The sequence below is a fragment of the Nicotiana tabacum genome, chromosome 10, assembly GCF_000715075.1.
Source record: "Nicotiana tabacum cultivar K326 chromosome 10, ASM71507v2, whole genome shotgun sequence".
Taxonomy (NCBI): Eukaryota; Viridiplantae; Streptophyta; class Magnoliopsida; order Solanales; family Solanaceae; genus Nicotiana; species Nicotiana tabacum.
The window spans coordinates 14,753,682-14,775,433 of record NC_134089.1 but is presented as its reverse complement, the minus strand read 5'-3'; the positions used below and the strand labels follow the sequence as shown (position 1 = coordinate 14,775,433).

The 21,752-nt window shown below is 35.3% G+C and overlaps 1 protein-coding gene across 1 annotated transcript; it reads left to right on the top strand.

Annotated features, from left to right (window-relative positions):
• The first annotated feature begins 12,317 nt into the window (after positions 1 to 12,317).
• LOC107828809 (protein S40-4-like) lies at positions 12,318 to 13,381 on the top strand. Its single transcript, XM_075223588.1, has one exon. It carries the CDS (start codon positions 12,418 to 12,420, stop codon positions 12,895 to 12,897), a length of 480 nt encoding a protein of 159 aa, XP_075079689.1. The 5' UTR covers positions 12,318 to 12,417; the 3' UTR covers positions 12,898 to 13,381.
• Positions 13,382 to 21,752: the final 8,371 nt, after the last annotated feature.

Here is a 21,752-nt window from a genome sequence, read left to right as displayed (position 1 = left end):
CCTTTACCTTAATTAGGAATGTACTATATTGGGGTTTTCTCCTCCTATATAAAGGGACCTCAATCATTTGTAATATCACACATTATTCGCTGCAATAGAATATTCTACTCTGCTTTTCTTGCTTACCGTGCTCAACAAGTGTTCTTCAGCTTTATTGCTTTTACTTTATTGTTCATATTCCATTGCTCTTAGCTGACTTCGAGGCCACCAAGAAAGTCGAGCTCGAGGTCCCCATTGTTATAGTAACACTGGTTTGGTTCATCAATTCTCCTTACTTAAACCTAATATTACTTGTATATTCACTAGTATTAGAATAAATCACATATCTTTAAAACCACAAATTACATTTAATTGTTACCACTATTTTATAAGGTAACATGCTTATTGTATCACGTGACACCGCTTTTTGTCGAAATTTTTTATTAAATATATTTGTTTAAACAATAAGCAAAATGAAAATAAAATGACATTGCTTATCATCATAATAATTTATAGATTTGTTTATTTTTTTCAAATGTTATTATTAAGACAATGCAAGCGATAATAACGGAAAGTTCCTTCAAATGATGAATTTATCTAATTTTCCGCGTGAATAAAGGTGTCCATAATTAATTAACACTTGTTAAGGAACAAAGAATAGGTAAAAGAAACTGTATTTCTAGTTTGACTTGCCTAACTATACGTGAATAGTTTGACCTTATTATTACTCTTCCTTTGGGTCGAGAGAGATAAACCTTGAAAAAGAGGTATATTTTATTTTATCCTCATCTTTCCACTCTTCAATAAGGAATCTCTTTAATTAGACTTATGGTGAAATCTAACTTCTATATCTTGATAGGACAAATATATTTTACAACTATTGCATCATCTAAAGAATAAATATTGATAAAAATAATCACAATAAGTACTCGAACTAATTGCCTATAAAATAAAGCTAGCAATCAAACCATTACAACAAGTTAAATTAAATTGATAACGTAAAGCTATGTAAAACTTAGTATATACTCTTTTATGTTTCAATATTTATATTTTTCGGAGTACAGAATCAAAGTGACTAATTTTTTGTGTGAATTCAAATATAGATTCTTTAAATTTTTTAAAAATTAAAATAAAATTTATATATTTATAAACTACAATACTATACCGTGCTGGCTGAAGCACAAGGCAAGTAAAGCAAATATTTTAGGCCCCAAATTCAGGGGCTCCATTTTACAGTAGTAGTAGATTTATGAAAATTAAATTTTTAAAAATTTGAAATTTTGAAGTAAAAAGGGACAGTTTTTTTAGTAAACTAAGAACATCAAACTTCAAAATTTTGAACAATATTTAGAAGCGGATGAAAATATTTTTGTATTCCTATTTAGAGGTAAAAGAATATGATATAATTAGGTGACGAGAATTTGGAAAGACATTGTCTTAACCACGAAAGATATGGATGGTTTAGACTTATTTTTTAAATTAAAAATATTAAAGAAAAATAATACAAGTAAAAGATAATACTTGATCAAATAAAAGACTTGCGTCCTTTTTAAATATCTATATTGCTTATAGGATAATGTTAACGGTAAAGAGGTAAAATAAATTTTTAAAAAATAAACTTAAGGCCATTCATCAAGGTTTAGTTTTAGGCCATTGATTTTATTGAGCCATCTCTGATACTATAACACGTTCATATTTTTTGATTCCCCAAATAGTAATAAATTCATTATTTTTAAAACGGATGAAATATAAATTAAAAATATGATGCAACTACGTACAAGTATTCAACATTCATGAATGTTCCATACTGAATAATTAAACACATGTTAATTTTAAAAGGTTTGTTAAATGAGGTTGCCCATGTTTCACACGGGAGATATGCATGCACATCCACCTCCTACAATTAATGTTTCCTTGTCAACGTCGGCCAAAAATAATACTTCGGTTTTATATCATATGGGAGGTTTTACAGTACTTGTCTTCTAAATCAAAAGCCACCGTTACCATTAATAATTATGAGCCGCTAAAATGGGAAAAGTTCATTGATAGGTTAACTAAACACACGAATAATCAAATTTCAATATCTACTAATATGCATAGACACACACATTTGACTCGAACTAATTGTCACACAAAAATTAGTAAATGTCATAGCATTCAATATCCACTGATTTGGAATTCACAAATGTTAATTCTATTTTTGATGACAGAAGGATAGTATCACATATGGAAGATGGGATAATGATTAGTAAAATTAAAATCTTATATCTAAGTAATGTATAATCCTGACCTCACGTTGTGGGATAATAATATTGGATATGTTGTTGTTATCTAAATAATATATAAGAAATAAATGCATAGTGAAAAGAAATATTGGATTGTTGTTACATGTTATTTCATAATTAATATATCGTATTGTATTGTACTGTATTGCATTGTATTGTTTGATGAATATAATGTTTGGATAGATTTTATCGTTTGTCATCGTTTCATGATGTCGTACACTAATAATATGAACTTACAACATTACTAGGAAAAATAGGATACGACGTAGAATTATTATATAAAAAAGTAGGGTAAGGAATAAAATATATAATAATAAGGAAGGGCAACATGAGAAAAAATAACGATACCACCACATCAAATCCGTCATTCCATAAAGTGACGCTTTTCATTGTTACATAATGATGAATCCAACAATACGATACCATAAAATTTAAGCAAAAAATCAAAACAAACATTATATTTAAAGTAACAATACGATACAATATAGACAACAACCATCCAAACAAGTTGTAAGGAAGAGAGAAGAATAATATCATTTACAATTAATGCTATTACATACTCCGTTAGTTTCAATTTATATAGGAATTTTTACCTCCTATAGCAAAGGTTAACACCTTATTTATTTTAAATAAATATCATTTAAAAAAATTATATTCTATAGATATCTTTTAATGTTTATAGCAAAATATCTAATTTTGATTACCTCCTACCCCTAAGCCATTAAATACGCTATTCAGTTACACTATTTTCTTTCTCCCTACTTTGATACATGTCCTCCTTGTGCACTTTCAGACGACCCTTCAGATCTTCAACATAAGGGAAGGGAGGTCCAAAACACAGAAACAAAGAGAAAAAGAGAGAGATCGAAGATCTGCTTCCCTATGGGAATTCCAGTTTTACGAAATTTTGCAGCAGTTTCGTATACTTTTAGAAAATCTTGGCCTCGATTTGCTTCAATCAGTGCCATCTTCTCTTCTGATATCAAAAACTTCGAAGATATCAAAATTTTCGACAAGGAATTCGTGAACACTAGCTTCAAAAACCCGTTTGAAGTTCTATTTGCTGCTAATTACCTTAACATTAAGGGCTTATTTGAGTTTTTATGTTAGACAATTGATAGAATTAAGAACAAGTCGGTGAAGGCTGTTAGGAAGATACTTAATGTAACTAATGATTACACAGAAGAGGAAGAGGCAAAGGTTTATGAGGAAAATAAGTGGGCTTTTGAAGAGAACGTGATGAATCTGTTGATTAGTTTGTGTTTGTGATCTTTAGCGTTTGTAATTAGTTTCTGGAAGCATATATGGTGGTTATGGTATAGAAAATCTTGGCCTCGATTTGCTTCAATCAGTGCCCTCTTCTCTTCTGCCTCCCTGTGAATCACAACCATATTGTTCTTCATCTTCATATGGCTCGAAATCTTGTTCTCCATCTTCATAAAACTTGGAGATAATGAATTTTGAGACAGAGGAAGACAATATGAAGGACGAAGATCTGCTGGGTTTATAGTTTTTGCGATGAAAAGAGTTACCGGTTCTTGGTTTTTACGCTGTATTTTCATGTATTTCATTGTATTCATTGTCTTTTTTTTCATTGTAATTCAATATATCTCGCTGTATTTTATGTATTTCATTGTATTCACTGTCTTTTTTTCATTGTATTTCAATGTATCCCGCTGTATTTTATGTATTTCATTATATTCACTGTCTCGCTATATGCCATAATGTATTCATAGGTTTTTTTTAATTAATATAATTTATATATTGAGATGTATTATATAATTTCTCTGAAGATTGCTATGTTTTGGGGGTATTTTTCGGTTGAGAATCTTTTTTATAACTGAAAATACAAAATTTGTGTGTTATAATTGAGTTTGTTGAGCGATATTAGGAGTCTATTACGTTAGTTGATTCACTTTCCGTTTAAAAACAGTGTAATCCCCTGTTTCACGTCGTGAATACAATCGAATACAGTCGAACACAATAATATGTCCAGCTGTAATCTCATGTTTCACACCATAAATACAGTCGAATACACTCGAATACAATAACTGATTAGCTGGACTTCCCTGATTCACGCCTATTTTTGCTACTATATTCATGAATACAGTAGCTTAAATACATCTAATACGTCTTATAACAACAGAAAACGTATCTATAACCCGTAATGTAGCAAATGGTATCTATAGATAGCTAATCACCACTAAAAAATAGTGCTTTATGAAAATTTCTCATTTATATAGCATAGTTTAATCGGATATAGAGTTCCGAAATTTGTGTTTTTAAATATCACATATAATATTTCCGCTACCATAAAAACTTATTATTTAGAATAAAATTATACTCCAAATTTAAGGCAAATTATTTATATTTAAAAATAAATCTATTTTTTTCGAACAACGTAATAAGAAAATAATGTTAATTTTTCTTTAACGGATAGAGTAATTTCAAATTGGTGTGTCAAAATCAACACTAAGCAAGTTACAATGAAAAACTAAAGAATTAGGTTCCTGTGTTCTGTCAAAATATGATTTGACATTATATTACTTGGAACCGATTAATTTGGCAATATTCTGAATCTTATCACGTTGAAAAAACGATAATAAAAAGTTAGATTACTTGTAATTCGAGAAGTTTCCATAAAAAAAATACGTAGGCAAGATGAGAAATTCTTGAACGTGACGTGTCTTGATAAGAACATTTTTCATGTCTTGTAAAAGTCTAAGTGATGGGTTGAAAAAGAAAAGATTGTCCCACAAAAATAAAGTCCATCATTTTCTAAGCCATTTTCTATTTTTCAGTTCTGAGATTAAAATTTCTGATTCGTCCACGTTTCACCTGTCATTTTTATTGGATAAACTATGCTATCTTCTTTGTATCATTTAATTTATCTATATTTCCCAAAATCAATGATTGATCCAACAAATATCCTACGTGTCATTCTCAGATAATTCAGTAATTTTCAATCTTCAGCTATATTTAATTATAGAGATAATTTTATCCATGACCATTGAACTTTTGTGTTTGTTACCCAAAAGTTACTTTTTTTTGGGTTACGTAAAAATCATTCAACCTTGTGTTCATTACACAAAAATCACTTTTCTTTCTTTTGTTACACAAAAATCATTTTACTTTGCTCTAATTCTCACAAAAGTCACATTTTACTTGAAAAGTCTATTATGCCCTTGATATTATTTAAACCTTCATATTTATATAATACCTTCTATATTACTATATAATATATTTTTATCTCGTTAATTATACCAAGCACACAGCCTTATGGGTGAGACCATGTCTCCTCTTATCATTTTTTTTCCTTTAAATTAATTTTGATTAATTTCGTGAACTAATAGTATAGGACAAATCTTATCTTGCTAATATATCGTTTTGCAAAACACTTACAATTTGTATAGAAGAAAATAACCTTAGAAAAATATATTTTGGGTCAATATGGATCGGGATAGATTCTCAATTCAGATTATTACTAGTAATTCGTCGATTGTCTAATATTCCATGCCTTAAACTTTAACAAAAGTTAATTTTTTTATTAAGGAATGTCAAAATATAAAAAAGTAAAACAAATTGAGAAAATAAGGGGAGTTAATATATAGTACATATACATAAAAATAAATTTTTAATCTAATTAAATAGTAAAATTTTCCAATGAAGGAGTGTTAATTGATACCCCTTAACATAAGATGGCTCCGGCACAAACTTTATCTACTAATCAATGATATGGACAAGAGAAGTACTGTGATGACTCATTTAGAGTCACCTCGATTTGCGTGTGCAGTTCGGGCGCGTACCCGGAAATCTTAAACATGATAATCTGTGAAAAATGATAAGTTTTGATTATAAAATGAGCTAATTTGACTTCGGTCAACGTTTTGGGTAAACGGATCCGGATCCGTTATTTGACGGTCCCGGAGGGTCCGTAGGAAAATATGGGACTTGGGCGTATGCCCGAAATTGAATTCCAAGGTCCCAAGCCCGAGAAATGAATTTTTAAAGGAAATTGTATTCTGGAATTTGTTTAAAAAAATTTGAAATGAAATTTGATTAGAACATGATGGTATCGGGCCCGTATTTGGTTCCAGCGCCCAGTACAGGTCTTATATATGATTAAGACATTTCTGTAGAATTTGGTGAAAAACGGATGTCATGTGACGTGATTCGGACTTAAATTGCAAAATTTATGTTTAAAGAAGTTTTGAGAAAATTTCATTGATCTCGAGATTTAATTTGATGTTCATGAGGTTATTTTGATGATTTGATTACACGAGTAAGTCCCTATGATATTTTTGAGTTAGTATGACATTTGGTTTGGAGCCCCGAAGGCTCGGGTGAGTTTCGGGATGTTTTTACACTTAGGAAAAAGTTGCAGATTCATAGAAGTTGTAGGTCTCTGAAGCCAGGTCTCGCGGTCCGCGGTGGGGACTCCGCGACCGCGGTGGGATTTGTGCAGTCTGCGGTGAGCAAAGTCAAGCCTTCGCGGCCGCGCTCGATTTCTTGCGGTCCGCGATGGAGACCTGTACGGTCACGGTCAATTTCGTGCGGTTCGCACAGGGCACTGGATCGCAGTACCTCAGGAAGGCCTGTGCGGCCGCAGTCCATTTTGTGCGGTCCGCACAGAGGGTCTGAGAGGGGTATAAATAGACGGGATTTCCAATTATTTTCATTTTTTAAAACCCCAAAAACATAAGAGGCGATTTTCTAACAACCTTTCTTCTCCAAATTAATTGTAAGTCATTTTTAACTAGTTTTCTTCAATCATTAATATCATTTAACATGATGTCAATTTCAAATCAATTATTTTCATGGTGGAATAGGGAATTTTGGGTAAAACCTAAGAATATTGAAATTTGGGGATTTAGACCTCAAATTGAGGTCGGATTTCAAAACCAATTATATATCCGAGCTCGGGGGTAAATGAGTAATCGGGTTTTGGTCTGAATTTCGGGTTTGGACCAAGCGGGTCCGGGGTCGATTTTTGACTTTTTTGGGTAAAACTTTAGAAAACTCATTTTCATGCATTCAAAATGATTCATTTAGCGTTTATTGATGTAATTAAGTAATTTGTGACTAGATACGAGCGAATTGGCGGTGGAATCAAGGGGTAAAACTATAATTGAACCTTGAGTTGTGTTTGTGGTATCGAGGTAAGTGTTTGGTCTAACCTTAACTTAACGGATTAGGAGTTGTGTCCTATTTGCTATTTACTTCTTGTCGAGTACAACGTATAGGCATGATGACGAGTATCTATGCGTTGGTGTCAAGCATGACTGTGAGTCTTATCTTGTGATTTTCATGATCTCGTTGTATTATTCATGCCTTGGTGAAGATTTCTATTTGTTGTGTAAAGTTGTGGAAAGAATTGTGACCTATGAACATTGAGGAGTGTTGGCTCCAGTTATATAACGAATTGTGAAAGTATAAGTGATAATCGAAACTCTAGAGCATTGGCTCGAGTTGTGAAGTAAAAGTGAGAAAGAGAAGAGATCATTATGTTGCCCCCTTGCCGGGCTATTGTTGAGTTGAGGTTCCCTTGCATTATGTTCTTAATTGATATTACAGACGCTTAGGTTGATGATTCTTCGTGTTAGGTGTTGTAACAAGTTTAGTTATAGCTGAGGTAGTTAGATGTTGAAACTAGTTGAGCTATAGTTGAGATAGTTAGATGTTGGAACAAGTTTGGTTATCGCTGTTTCTCCCTTGCCGGAACATATATACTTGTACTGTTAAGTTCCCTTGCCGGGATAGTGTAGTCTATTATTGATCCCTTGTCGGGACGGTTAATTATGATTATTGTTGAATGTATATTTGGAACGGGTTGCGCGTCGCAACATCATTAGATATTATATTGGATCAGGTTGCACGCCGCAACAGTTTTATATGTGGATCGGGTTGCACGCCGCAGCAGATATTATATGTGGATCGGGTTGCACGCCGCAACATATATTATATTGGATCGGGTTGTTGACTGTATATTTGGAATGGGTTGCACGTCGCAACAGATATTATATTGGATCGGGTTGCACGCCGCAACAGTTATATATGTGGATCGGGTTGCACGTCGCAACAATGTTAAATGATAAGGGATCGGGTGGTGCGCCGCAACAGTATTGTCATTGTATTGATTGTAGACATCGAGTGTTCTTTCATACTTTATTAAGTTTCTGATAGAATTTATATGTTTCCCCAAAGCATGTTTGCCCCTCCCTTTTAAACTGTTATTACCTGTTTATATTTTCGCTGTATATTATATAAATGCACAGGTTTATCTGGAGTCTGGTCCTAGCTTCGTCACTACCTCGCCGAGGTTAGGCCAGACACTTACCAGGACATGGGGTCGGTTGTGCTGATACTACACTCTGCACTCTGTGCAGATACCGGAGCGGCACTTGATCAACAGCAGTAGGGGAACCAGCCTTCAGTCCACCGAGATACCGAGGTAGCCTTGTAGGCGTCTGCAGGCCCGACGTCTCCTCTATCTTTTATTATGTTCTATTATCTCGTGTATCCGAGACAAACAGTGTTATTTTTCCTTCAAACTGTTGTATGTAGTACTCTTAGTAGTCCGTGGATATTGTGACACCCGTTTCTGGGTAGAGGCATGTGCTGACTTTCGAAACATTTTGGTTTTATTTATTTAAGACTTCCGCTTAAAGCTCATATTCCGCTGTTATTTAGATGTTTATCACTTGTTATTATAAGCTGTAAAAAGGATTAAAACAGAAGAGTTAAAGATTTCTAAATTCGTGGCTTGCCTAGCTTCTACGAGTAGGCGCCATGACGACTTCCGAGGGTGGGAATTCCGGATCGTGACAAGTACGAAAAGTTGTTTAAGAACTTCAGTTTTAAACTACATAGATAGTTATAAATTCATTAAAAGATTTGATACTTTCTATTAACAATGTTAGTTACATTCAATAATTCAACAAGTATAAAGTATCCGCTGACTACAGCACGTTTTGAAAAATAGTAAATTGGTTGTTTGGATAGCTTAAAAATCTTTGGTGAGTGAGTAGAATCTTGTTTTTGATAATGTCCCTCATTAAATTAAATCTCCATAAAATTAGGAAAATATCATTAATAGACAAGCTGATTAAGATACAGCATTGAATTATTTCGTCACCTAATTATTTAAATTACCATATAGAACGATCACTTTCCATTGTTATATATCCATCCATTATTTCGTCACCTAATTATTTAAAAACATTTATATCCTACTTTTTCTTTTTGCAATTCTGTCGAAATTTGATTGGTCAATTGTATTTGGTGGTGGTCATTGTATCGTACTGAAAAAATAATTCAAGATCACAGTAAAGTCCAGCTAAGAACCTTTTTTCTTGCTATAAACGGTTAAAAATACATACTCCTATTTATTTAGTTAATCTTAACACACATGATTCTCTTATCTAAGAGTATACTCTTAACACACATCGATCAATCCCTTCTTTTTAATATATCAAACATGTGAATATATTTTTTGCTTTTTTTTTTTGGGAAGTGAGATGTGAATTCATAATTCCTGCATACTGTGATAATACATTAAATCATGTGATCATCTCATTTTATTTGAGTTTTTAAAATGCCCGTTAGAGACAATTCATAAAACGGAAAGGGCCAAATATAATCATGTACTATCATAAAATATTTAAATGTACCATTCATCATATTTTATGTCCATATATACCACAATCGTTATATTATTGGTTCAAACACACATCTTTTCTGTTAAGTTTGTCCAAAGTAAATATTTAATTTTACGTGGCACTGACATTTAATGAGGTGGATGCCACATGGCTTGACACCTCAGTGCCCCTAACCCATTTTACCCCTCCCTTCTATTTTTTTCCACCACTAAAATTTCCTTTCCCTCCACCACTGTTGCCACTATTACTGCTACCATAAAAAAAATATTGTATTTTAAATTTTAGTCTTTTATATATGGATTAAAGGCACTGAGGTAGCATGCCATGTGACATCTACTTCATCAAATATCAGTGCCACGTAGGATTCGATGTCCACCTTGGACAAACTTAACATAAAAAGTATATATTTGAACCAATAGTATTACAATAGGAGTATATTTGAATCCAAAGTATAACGAATAATATATTTAAATCTTTTCTCGAAGTACATGAGTATATTTGGCCCTTTTGCCCTTCATAAAAACCGAAACATGAAAAAGTTTAAAATGAAACATTGTGATATTATTATACAAGCATTGTTCGACTTGAACTATTAAGGGGTCGTTTGGTAGGAGTATTAGAAAAAATAATGCAAGCATTAGCTCTATGCATTACTAATAGCTTGCTTGATACATTTTTTCAACATGTGTATAACTAATAGTTATACATCATACTTGGTATTATCCTATGCATTAGTAATGCATAGATTACCATGGCATTAGTAATACCAAGGCTATTAATGCATGCATTAGTATGTTTAAAGACAAAATTGTCCTTAAAGTCCTTTAAAATTAGAGAACATGAAGGACATTTTTATAAACAACTATTTTTCTTAAAATTTTTGCAATTCATTATAATTTTAATACACCACACCAAACAGTAGCTAAGAAATTATATATGCACAACTAATACTTGCATTACTAAAACATACATTACTAATACACTTTATTCCACATTATTCTTATACATCCTACCAAACCACCCCTTAAATCCTTCTTTAGTAGTCTAGGTTGATGCATGCACTATGACTGCCGGAAGGTCTTTATTTTTTAGTATTAAATCTAATGACTTTACCTTATTAGAACCAAAAGGAATATGTTTTTTTTTTGGTTTGGGGAGAGGGGGGAGGGGGCATAAAAGATCATAGGTAGCTGCTAATGAACTAGGAACCCATGCCAAAAATTTATTGGGATCTGCATTTGATACTTTCATGAAGGATCACGTGTAAATTGCATATTTGAATTATAAAAATGCAAAGAAAAGTAGTTACTAGAAGTAAAAGTCAATTTATTTGAATATTTTTTTCAAGCTAACCTGCATTCAACTTACTTTATCGATAAAGTCTATCACACCAAGTCAAATATACCGTCTAAGCAAGGAAATTAATTACTAATAGTTTTTATGCAGTGTAAGAAAAGACTTAAAAATATTTTTGAGCATTAACTAATAATAACTTAATAAAAATGCTTAGTAACATGCTACTTACATACTTTCTCCATTCTCTTTTACTAATCCCTTATAAATATTTTTTTTTACTTGTCCACTTTAACAAAATAATACAGCTTAATTGTTTTCTTTCAGTATACCCTTAGTATTAAGTACCCATACTCCTCAATTTTATTAGAGTTACAACTTTAATAACTATTAACAAGGATAATTTAATAAAATAAACTCTTAATTAATAAATAAGTTTTTGAGAGGCGTGCCTAATCGATAGAGAACTAATAAAAAGAAACAAAGGAAGTACTCTATCTTTAACAATACAAGTCTATTTTTATGTTCACTTTATATTACTTTTTTTTGGTTTCACATTTGGTGTTCGGTATCCGCATTGGAGTTCGACTATATCTGAATTCGTACCGCATATGGCCCCATTTGAGAAAAAATACTTCTTTCTAAGGATTTTTCCATACACATAATTTGAACCTGAGACCTTTGATTAAGAGAAAAACAGTCTCATTCATTGATGGTTCTTTCTGATGGGATTGGTGCGTTAGTGCTGATTTGATCATATCCCAATTTATGTAACTTAGATCCTTAGTAAATAGGTGTAGCGAGTCACTTCATTATTGTTTTGTGATAAAGAAGTTGAACTTATCATAAATGCACATTATTTAACAATTAACTAAATATAATTACATACATACACGTATTTGTGAGTTAGAAGCCGTGGTCCTAAGTCTTAACCATGATAATCCAAAATAAAAAAGTAAAAATTATTTTTTCCAATGTGTACTAATGATGGTAAAGTCTTAGCTAGTTACTATAGTACAAAATCCAAAACAAGCAAATAAAAATGGTTGAAATAGAACTTATCCAATACAACTCAATTATTTATATATATATCCCTTACTTCAATCAAAACACACAGTTTAACTATTACAAACCTAACAAATAACAAACAACAGTCTTCTTCTTCTACAACTCCTCTCTCAATATTCATTTCCTTTATCCCAATGGCAACGAGAAAAAACTTCCTCTTTCTCGAACGAAAAGACAGAATTACCCCTCTCCCCTCTAGTAGCCTTCAGTTCGAATTTGATGAAGCTGAAATATGGTGTAACAACACTAGTTCAAACGAAAATGTTGTTCATAATTCTGAAGCCAAAATATCAATACCCAATTCAAGATTCTTGAAAAAACCAGGGAAAAAGAGTGAAAGATCAAGGGCAATTTCGTCAACATCACTGCCAGTGAATATACCAGATTGGTCGAAAATCTTAGGTGATGAGTACAGGAGTTGTCCGAAAGAAATTGATGATAATTATAATGTTGTTGAGGATTTTGATGAAATTGGAATTCCACCACATGAATATTTAGCAAGAACAAGAGTTGCTTCATTTTCAGTACATGAAGGTATTGGAAGAACACTTAAAGGAAGAGATTTGAGTAGGGTAAGAAATGCTATTTGGAAACAAACTGGTTTTGAAGATTAGTTAATCTTGATTAATTAGCTGGAGCAACGGTAACATTGTCTCTTTGTGACCTATAGGTTACAGGTTCGAGCTTTAGAATCAAGTCGTTTATGTTTGCGTTAAGGTAGGTTGTCGGCTCTTACCCTAACCCTGTGTGAATGCGGGATATTTGTACGCCGGTTGCCCTTTTATTTTTATTTTTTATTTTTTAAATTGGATTAATGGGTTAATTTTTGTAAGTTATTATAGGGTGGATTGATCCTCTAGTTTTGATGGTTATCTTTTAGCTGTGACTTCAATTCAGAGGATCTAATGTAATGTAAGATTGTGTTGCATATTCACATTTCTTTCCTTAGATTTTGCATAATCCTTTGGATTTTTGAATGGAATATCAGTCCGAGGGATTAGTTTGTAATTTTAAACTTGATGAGTTTTGGATTTGTACTGTGGAATCTCACCTAATTAATTTATTTTTCTTTGATTAATATAATGTTATTCACCTTTCTCTCTTTCATGTAGATAGAAACCTTTTGCTTTATGACTTTGATTTGCTTTTCACCAAAAGCCATATAAAAGAAAAGGATATTATTAACATATATTGCATGTTAGAAATGCACTAATTAACATGTTCATAATTTTGGTTTAGTTGCTTTTGCTTCTTGTTTTTGTAAATAAACTTTTGTGTTAACATGGAAATAAATGAGAAAACTATGTAAGTTTGTATTAGAAAATTCATAAATATTTCATTATAAAATTACTAATAAATAAGTTATATGTTCAATGGCAAGTTCTTAACGCATAAATTTTAAATTTTGGCACCGTTTCTAATTTGTATTAGAAAGAGAGATATATTATGGCCTCGTTTGTTTGTACTTAATGGAGGTCTGAATATTAATCATCTAGATCTCAGTCATTAAGTATGTTTTTTACTTCTGAATCTTAATCATTCAGATCTTAACCATCAAGTTTGTTTGCTTTTTCAATTTTACAACCGCTTAACGAGTCTGAATAGATCATCATGATTAAGATATATAATAGAGTCTTAATATCATTAAGATTTTATACATTTAAAAATTTATGTAAAAATAATATTTCACTATTACTCCTACACTTTCATCATTAATCATCATCACCACTGCTATCAATGTCCCCCACTATTATACACTACCACCAACCTCAGCTACAAGCACCACCGTCACCAATCACAATAGTTAGTCATCACCATCACTAGCCACCATTTACAATTATCACCACCAACCACCATTACCACAATAACCACCAATTATTGGCGACAATCACCACCACCAGCCATGGACCACATTATATCGCTGATCATTGCTATCAGTCACCATCACTATTAACTATTATTATCATCCACCATAATTATCAGCTACCGCCACCATCAACAACCATCATTAATCACTACTAGCTAGTATCCACGATCAAGTATTAGATTAATTAGAACTATTTGATTTGAAGTTAGACTTATTAATTTTTAAATAAAGACAAGTTTTATACCTTAAAAAACAAACAGACTTAATTATTCAGTATTCAGATCTTAATATAATATTTTAATATTCAGATGCGTATTTAAATTTAAATATTTTAATCTTAATACACATATTAATATTTAGATGTGTATTAATCTTAATCTTACTAAAAACAAATAAGGCCCAGTAGACGTTTTGGATAGTATTTAGTGGTAGGTAAGAAAGCAACATGTTAACTTGGACAATCCTTTGAAGCAAAAATTCACACGCTAACTAAACACCCACCCCATCCCCACCCCCACACCCCTAAAGGGAGGAAATTTTATTTTTATTTATCTTCAAAGAAATGGTAACTTGGCTTGTTTGTTTGGATATGGACAAATTTGTATCGTGTATGAGTTGTAATTTATACAGATAATGTATACCAATAAATAAATTGACCTTATGCATTTGTAATTCCTGAATACTGAAATTGAGGTCATATTTCAAAGTTTGAACACACTTCTATCCTTTTCCCATCTCTCATCTTATTTTAGGACCATAGTTTTTTATTTTCTACAGCCTGGTATTGCATGTACTTTCATGTGTTTGTCTATGACACATTCTTCTCAAACCTTGTCACTTGGATTTTCTTTTTTTTAATCAAACAGCCAATTATTACTCGTCAGCTCATTTTCCAAAAATAAAAATAAAAATACATTAAAATATTTTATCTTTATATTCTACAATATTTTAGAGTTTACCGTGATTCTCTTATCAATCAGTCATAATTTTGATTCGAGTCTAAAATAGTTGGTATCAGTTATATGAATACTCTACTCTGTAATTATTTTGTTCTTCTTTGATTATTCAATAGATCATACTTAAATTATTCTACACTAGCAACCAATTTACCACAATTTTTTTGTTTAAGTTAATTTGAGATCGACTGTGTTATGCTCACATCAGCAAAGTACCTCGTCAAGCCATATACATCCACATAGTTCTAAGGATGGTTTGGTAGGATGTATTAGGAAAAATAATATATGTATTAGCTTTGGTATTATCAATCTCTTGTCTGGTAGTATTTTTCAACCTAATAATATATGTATTAGGAAAAATACTATTCTTATCATAATTGTATACGATGGAAATCGGGGTTACCCGATTTCGTTCTTCAATGGAAAAAGTGATACCACGTCGAGAGGCCAGGACGCCGAGCTCGGGGTCGAGGCTCCTTTCCAATATCGAGGTCGGGGTCGATATCATGTGCCGAGGTCGGAAGAAGGCCCACTTCGAGATAATACCGCTATGATTTAGTAACAGAAAAAGCGAAATTCCCGCAATGGCCCGAAGATCACGGCGTAAATTCCGGAACGGATTGGTCCTTGGCGGTTAGACAGCTGTCAAATATGATTCCCTACTATAATTAGAAGTGTACCTTATTTAGGACTCCCCTATTATATAAAGGGAAGCTCATTCATTTGTACGAGACAGTTCATTGACAAGAGAATATACAATCATCATTTTTTGCTTCCTGTTCATCAGAATTGCCTTATAATTTGTTGTTCTTACTAACCACCTCGAGACTGCCAGAGGTCGAGGTCGAGATTTAGCTTGCACACTGGTTTGACTTATTTCATTCTCTAATTTATCTATCTAATTCCTTTATATCAATTGGTATTGGACTAAGTCACATATCCTTATCACAACATAAAATTTAATTATTACTCGGATTTTAAGGTAAACAATTTGGCGTCCACCGTGGGGTAAAGGATAATAGTGATTGTTTCAGTGCTGATTCTAATAACATACGTTATTTTCACACTTGTTCTTGTCAAGAATTTTTGTTCTCAGGTTAAAACATGTCAAACTCACAAAACGCACCCGTACATGGTGATGATTGTCTTGAATTTCACGGGGAAAACGATAAGATAATTGCTCCAGAAGCCGGGGTGCCACCTATTAACCCTGGGGGAGTGCCAGTTGCCGATCCAGTCGATGTCAGTTCGCACACTGCTTTGAATGTGGACTTAGGCGTGGACCCTGGAGGGAGTGTGCGCAGGGAAGGCCGATCTGGTGGCCAAGGAACACAGGGCAAATGAGACGGGGGAGTTAGTCTCCAGGTAATATTCGAGATGCTACAGGCTCAATATGCCGCTATTGCTCAGCTTCAAAGTCAGCATAGAACTCCGAGTGTGGTTGAGCCGGAAGTCACTCGTCGTACCGAGCCAGTGCCAGAGAGGTCGAATGGAAACGGATCAGGGATTGATCCTACAATTATGAAAAAGCTCGAGGAACTCACAAAAAGAATTGAGTCTGGAGAGAAGAAAATCGAAGATAATGATAAAAAAGTGGAAAAATACAACTCCCGAGTTGATCGGATACAGGGGGCACCCCCGATCCTAAAGGGTTTGGATTCGAAAAAGTTCGTACAGAAGCCTTTTCCTCAGAGTGCAGCTCCGAAGCCTATTCCTAAGAAGTTTCGTATGACGGATATACCTAAATACAATGGGACCACCGATCCTAATGAATACATCACTTCATACACGTGCGGAATAAAGGAAAATGACTTAGAAGACGATGAGATCGAGTCCGTTTTGTTGAAAAAATTTGGGCAAACTCTATCAAAGGGAGCAATGATTTGGCATCACAACTTGATACCGAATTCCATCGAATCATTTGTCATGTTAGCAAATTCTTTTGTGAAGGCACATACCGGGGCCATAAAGGTCGCAACAAGAAAATCGGAAATTTTCACGATAAGACAAAGGGATAACGAAATGCTGAGGGAGTTCGTATCCCGATTTCAAATGGAACGCATGGAGCTGCCGCCGGTCACAGATGATTGGACCATTCAAGTTTTCACCCAGGGGTTGAACGAGCGGAGTTCGATAGCATCACGACAATTGAAGCAAAATTTGGTCGAGTATCCAGCTGTAACTTGGGCAGATGTGCACAATCAATATCAATCAAAGATTAGGGCCAAGGATGACCAATTAGGAGCCCCTTCGGGCCGAGGATAACCAATCGGTAGTTAAAACCCAAGGGACACCGACAGGGAATCAAGGTCGAACATGGAATGATATCAACCATATACCGCAGATCAAAGGAACAATGGCTCGGGATGCAATCCCTCCCCGAATGATCGAAGAAACGATCGAGGACAAAATTCTTGGGGACTTATGAGCAAAATTGGTTTTGATAAGCATGCCAATTGCGTGGAGGCACCTCGGCTATCAGAGTATAACTTTAGCATCGACGCATCAGGAATTGTATCGGCAATCGGAAGGATCAAGGATACTAAATGTCCCAGACCCATACAAACCGATCCTTCTCAAAGAAACCCAAATTTGATGTGAAAATATCATGGCACGCATGGTCATAAGACCGAGGATTGCAGGCAATTAAGTGAGGACATAGCCCGACTATTCAACGAGGGCCACCTTCGAGAGTTCCTCAGCGATCGAGTCAAGAATCATTTCAGAGACAGAGACGCCAACAGGAAAATTGAATAGGAGGAACCTCAACATGTCATTCATATGATCGTCGGCGGAGTCGATATTCCACAAGGGCCCGTGTTCAAGCGCACTAAGGTGTCGATTACTAGGGAGAAATAGACCCGGGATAACGTGCCCGAGGGCTCCTTATCATTCAACGATGAAGAAGCAGAAGGCATTTCTCAACCACACAGCGACGCTCTGGTAATTTCTATCTTATTAAATAAAGTACAAGTTAAGCATGTTTTAGTTGATCCAGGTAGCTCGGAGAATATTATCCGATCGAGGGTCGTGGAGCAGCTCGGCCTACAGGATCAAATTGTGCCCGCAACTCGGGTCTTAAACGGATTCAACTTGGCCAGTGAAACAACTAAATGGGAGATTACTCTACCAGTGAATGTGGCTGGAACTATTCAAGATACCAAATTCTACGTGATCGAGGGCGACATGAGGTACAATGCCCTACTCGAAGGCCCTGAATTCATAACACGAGGGCTGTTCCTTCAACTCTCCACCAAATGATGAAATTTTCGACATCGGACAGTGTGAAAATAGTGTAAGGGGAGCAGCATGCAGCAAAGGAAATGTTTGCAGTTGATGAGGTAATACCGATATCGACATTATCAACTCCGGAAAGGTCAAGCATCAAAGGTAAACAGGAAACCAAATAGCAATCACAGCCACCAGCCTCGATCGAATCGGGAAAGTAGGAGATAGAAGAAGAAGAGGAGGAGGATTTTCTGACCCCTTGAACCTTTATTGTTCCCGAAGACTCTGACGCTATCAAATCAACTGTCGAGGAGCTGCAACTGGTTATATTGATCAAGTACCTGCCCGAGCGAAAGGTATATCTGGGAACGGGGTTAACCCCCGAACTCAAGAAAAAGCTTATTCAATTTTTTATCGATAACATGGATTGTTTTGCTTGGTCCCATTTAGACATGACATGGATCCCACCGGAGATAATGACACATCGGCTAAGCCTTGACCCTAAGTTCAAACCGGTGAAACAAAAGAGAAGGCCCCAGTCCGAGGTAAAGCATGCATTCATAAAGGACGAGGTAACTAAACTTCTCAAAATAGGATCCATTCGGGAGGTAAAATACCCCGAATGGTTAGCCAATGTAGTTGTAGTTCCTAAAAAATGGAACAAACTTAGAATGTGTGTAGATTACAAGGATTCGAACAAGGCATGCCCTAAAGACTCTTTTCCACTGCATAACATCGATCGTATGATCGATGCCACGGCTAGCCATGAGATTCTTACCTTTCTTGATGCCTATTCCGGGTACAATCAAATTCGAATGAACCCGAAAGACTAGGAGAAGACCTCATTTATCAACAAGTATGGAACATATTGTTACAATGTAATGCCATTCGGGCTAAAAAATGCAGGAGCTACTTACCAACTCCTAGTGAATAAGACGTTCGAAGAGCAAACAAGTAAGTCAATGGAAGTTTATATTAATGACATGCTAGTTAAGTCCCTGCGCGCAAAGGACCATTTGGCTCATTTGCAGACAACGTTCGAGATTTTTGAGAAAATACAACATGAAACTCAACCCCGAGAAATGTGCTTTCGGGGTCGGCTCGGGCAAGTTCCTAGGCTTCATGGTATCAAATCGGGGGATCGAGATCAACCTCGATAAAATCAAGGCCATCGAATACATCATCGTCGTGGACAGCGTGAAAGCCATGTAGAGGCTAACTGGGCAGATAAATGCTTTAGGCCGATTTATCTCGAGGTCATTGGATCGAAGCCACAGATTTTTCTCTTTACTCAATAAGAAGAACGATTTCACCTAGACCCCGGAGTGTCAACAAGCATTAGAGGAATTAAAGCGATATCTATCGAGCCCACCATTGCTTCACACACCGAAGGCAAATGAGAAACTTTACTTGTACTTGGCGGTGTCAGAAATTGTGGTGAGTGGTGTCCTGGTTCGAGAAGACCAAGGTACGCAATTTACCGTTTACTATTTAAGTCGAACCTTAGGGAAGCAGAAACTAGATATCCACACTTAGAGAAATTAGCACTTGCACTAATAAGCGCTTCTAGAAAGTTAAAATCATACTTTTAATGTCACCCCATATGTGTGTTAACCACTTACCACTTCGTAATATTTTGCACAAACCTGAACTTTCGGGTCAATTGGCCAAATGGTCCGTCAAACTCAGTGGGTACGATATCAAGTATCAACCTCGAATGACTATCAAGTCTCAAATTTTAGCGGACTTCATGGCCGATTTCACGCCAACCCTTATGCCCGAAGTTGAAAAGGAACTCTTGTTAAATCGGGCACATCATCGGGGGTATGGACCCTTTTCACAGATGATGCTTCTAATGTGAAAGGTCCGGGCTAGGCATCATTTTGAAGCCACCCATAGGTAGCACTATTAGGCAATCCATCAAAACTTCTAGGTAGACTAACAATGAGGCCGAGTACGAGGCCATGATTGCAGGTCTCGAGCTAGATAAAAGCTTGGGGGTGGAAGTCATTGAAGCCAAGTGTGACTCTTTATTGGTGGTGAACCAAGTAAACAAAAGCTTCGAAGTTCGAGAGGATAGAATGCAAAGGTATTTGGACAAGCTACAGGTAACTTTGCACCTTCAAAGAGTGGACTCTAGATCACGTACCTCGAGAACAAAACAGTGAGGCCGATGCACTTGCAAATTTAGGATCATCAGTCTAGGAAGACGATATTATCCCGGGGATTGTCGTCCAATTATCGAGATCTGTGGTCAAGGAAGGTCATGACGAGATAAACTCTACAAGCTTAACCTGGGATTGGAGGAATAAATATATTGAATATTTAAATAACGAAAAGCTCCAATAGGACCCTAAAGAGTCGAGGGCCCTACGAACCAAAGCTGCCCGATTCACATTGGATAAAGATAGAACATTATACAGAAGGACGTTCAATAGACCATTGGCAGTATATTTAGGGCCGGGGGACACCGATTATGTTTTATGAGAGGTCCACGAAGGCACTTATGGGAACTACTTCGGTGCCAAATCTTTGACTCGCAAAATCATTAGAGCAGGGTGCTACTGGGATAGCATGGAAAAAGACACTAAAGAGTTTGTTTGAAAATGTGGTAAATGTCAAAGTTTTGCACCCATGATCCATCAGCCTGGAGAGCAACTTCATTCAGTCCTATCCCCATGGCCATTCATGAAGTGGGGGATGGATATCGTCGTCCCTCTGCCAATAGCCCCAGGTAAAGCTAAATTCATTTTATTTATGACTGACTACTTTTCTAAATGGGTGGAAGCACAGGCCTACAAGAAGATCAGAGAAAAAGAGGTTATAAACTTCATTTGGGACCACATCGTGGGTCGATTCGGGATACCTGCTGAAATTGTATGCGACAACGGAAAGCAATTCATCGGCAGCAAGGTAACAGAGTTCCTCGAAGAACATAAAATTAAAAAGGATATTATCGACGCTGTATCACCCAAGCAGAAATGGACATGCCAAATCGATGAACAAGAGTATCGTTCAAAACTTAAGAAAAGGTTGAGCGATGCTAAGAGGAAGTGGAGAGAAGTTCTACCCGAAGTTCTTTGGGCGTATCGAACAACATCGAAGTCCAGCACGGGGGCAACCCCGTTATCCTTAGTATATGGCTCCGAGGCCTTAATTCCAATCGAGGTCAGGGAACCTAACGCCAGATTTCAACATGCAACGGAGGAATCAAATCACGAGGCTATGAATACTAGCCTCGAACTATTGGATGAAAAACGAGAAGTTGTGCTTGTTCGGATGGATGCACAAAAGCAAAGAATCAAGAGATATTATAATAGAAGAGCCAACTTTTGCCACTTCGGGATCGGGACTTAGGTCTAAGGAAAGTCACCCACAATACTTGGGACCCAAACAAAGGGAAACTAGGCCAAAATTG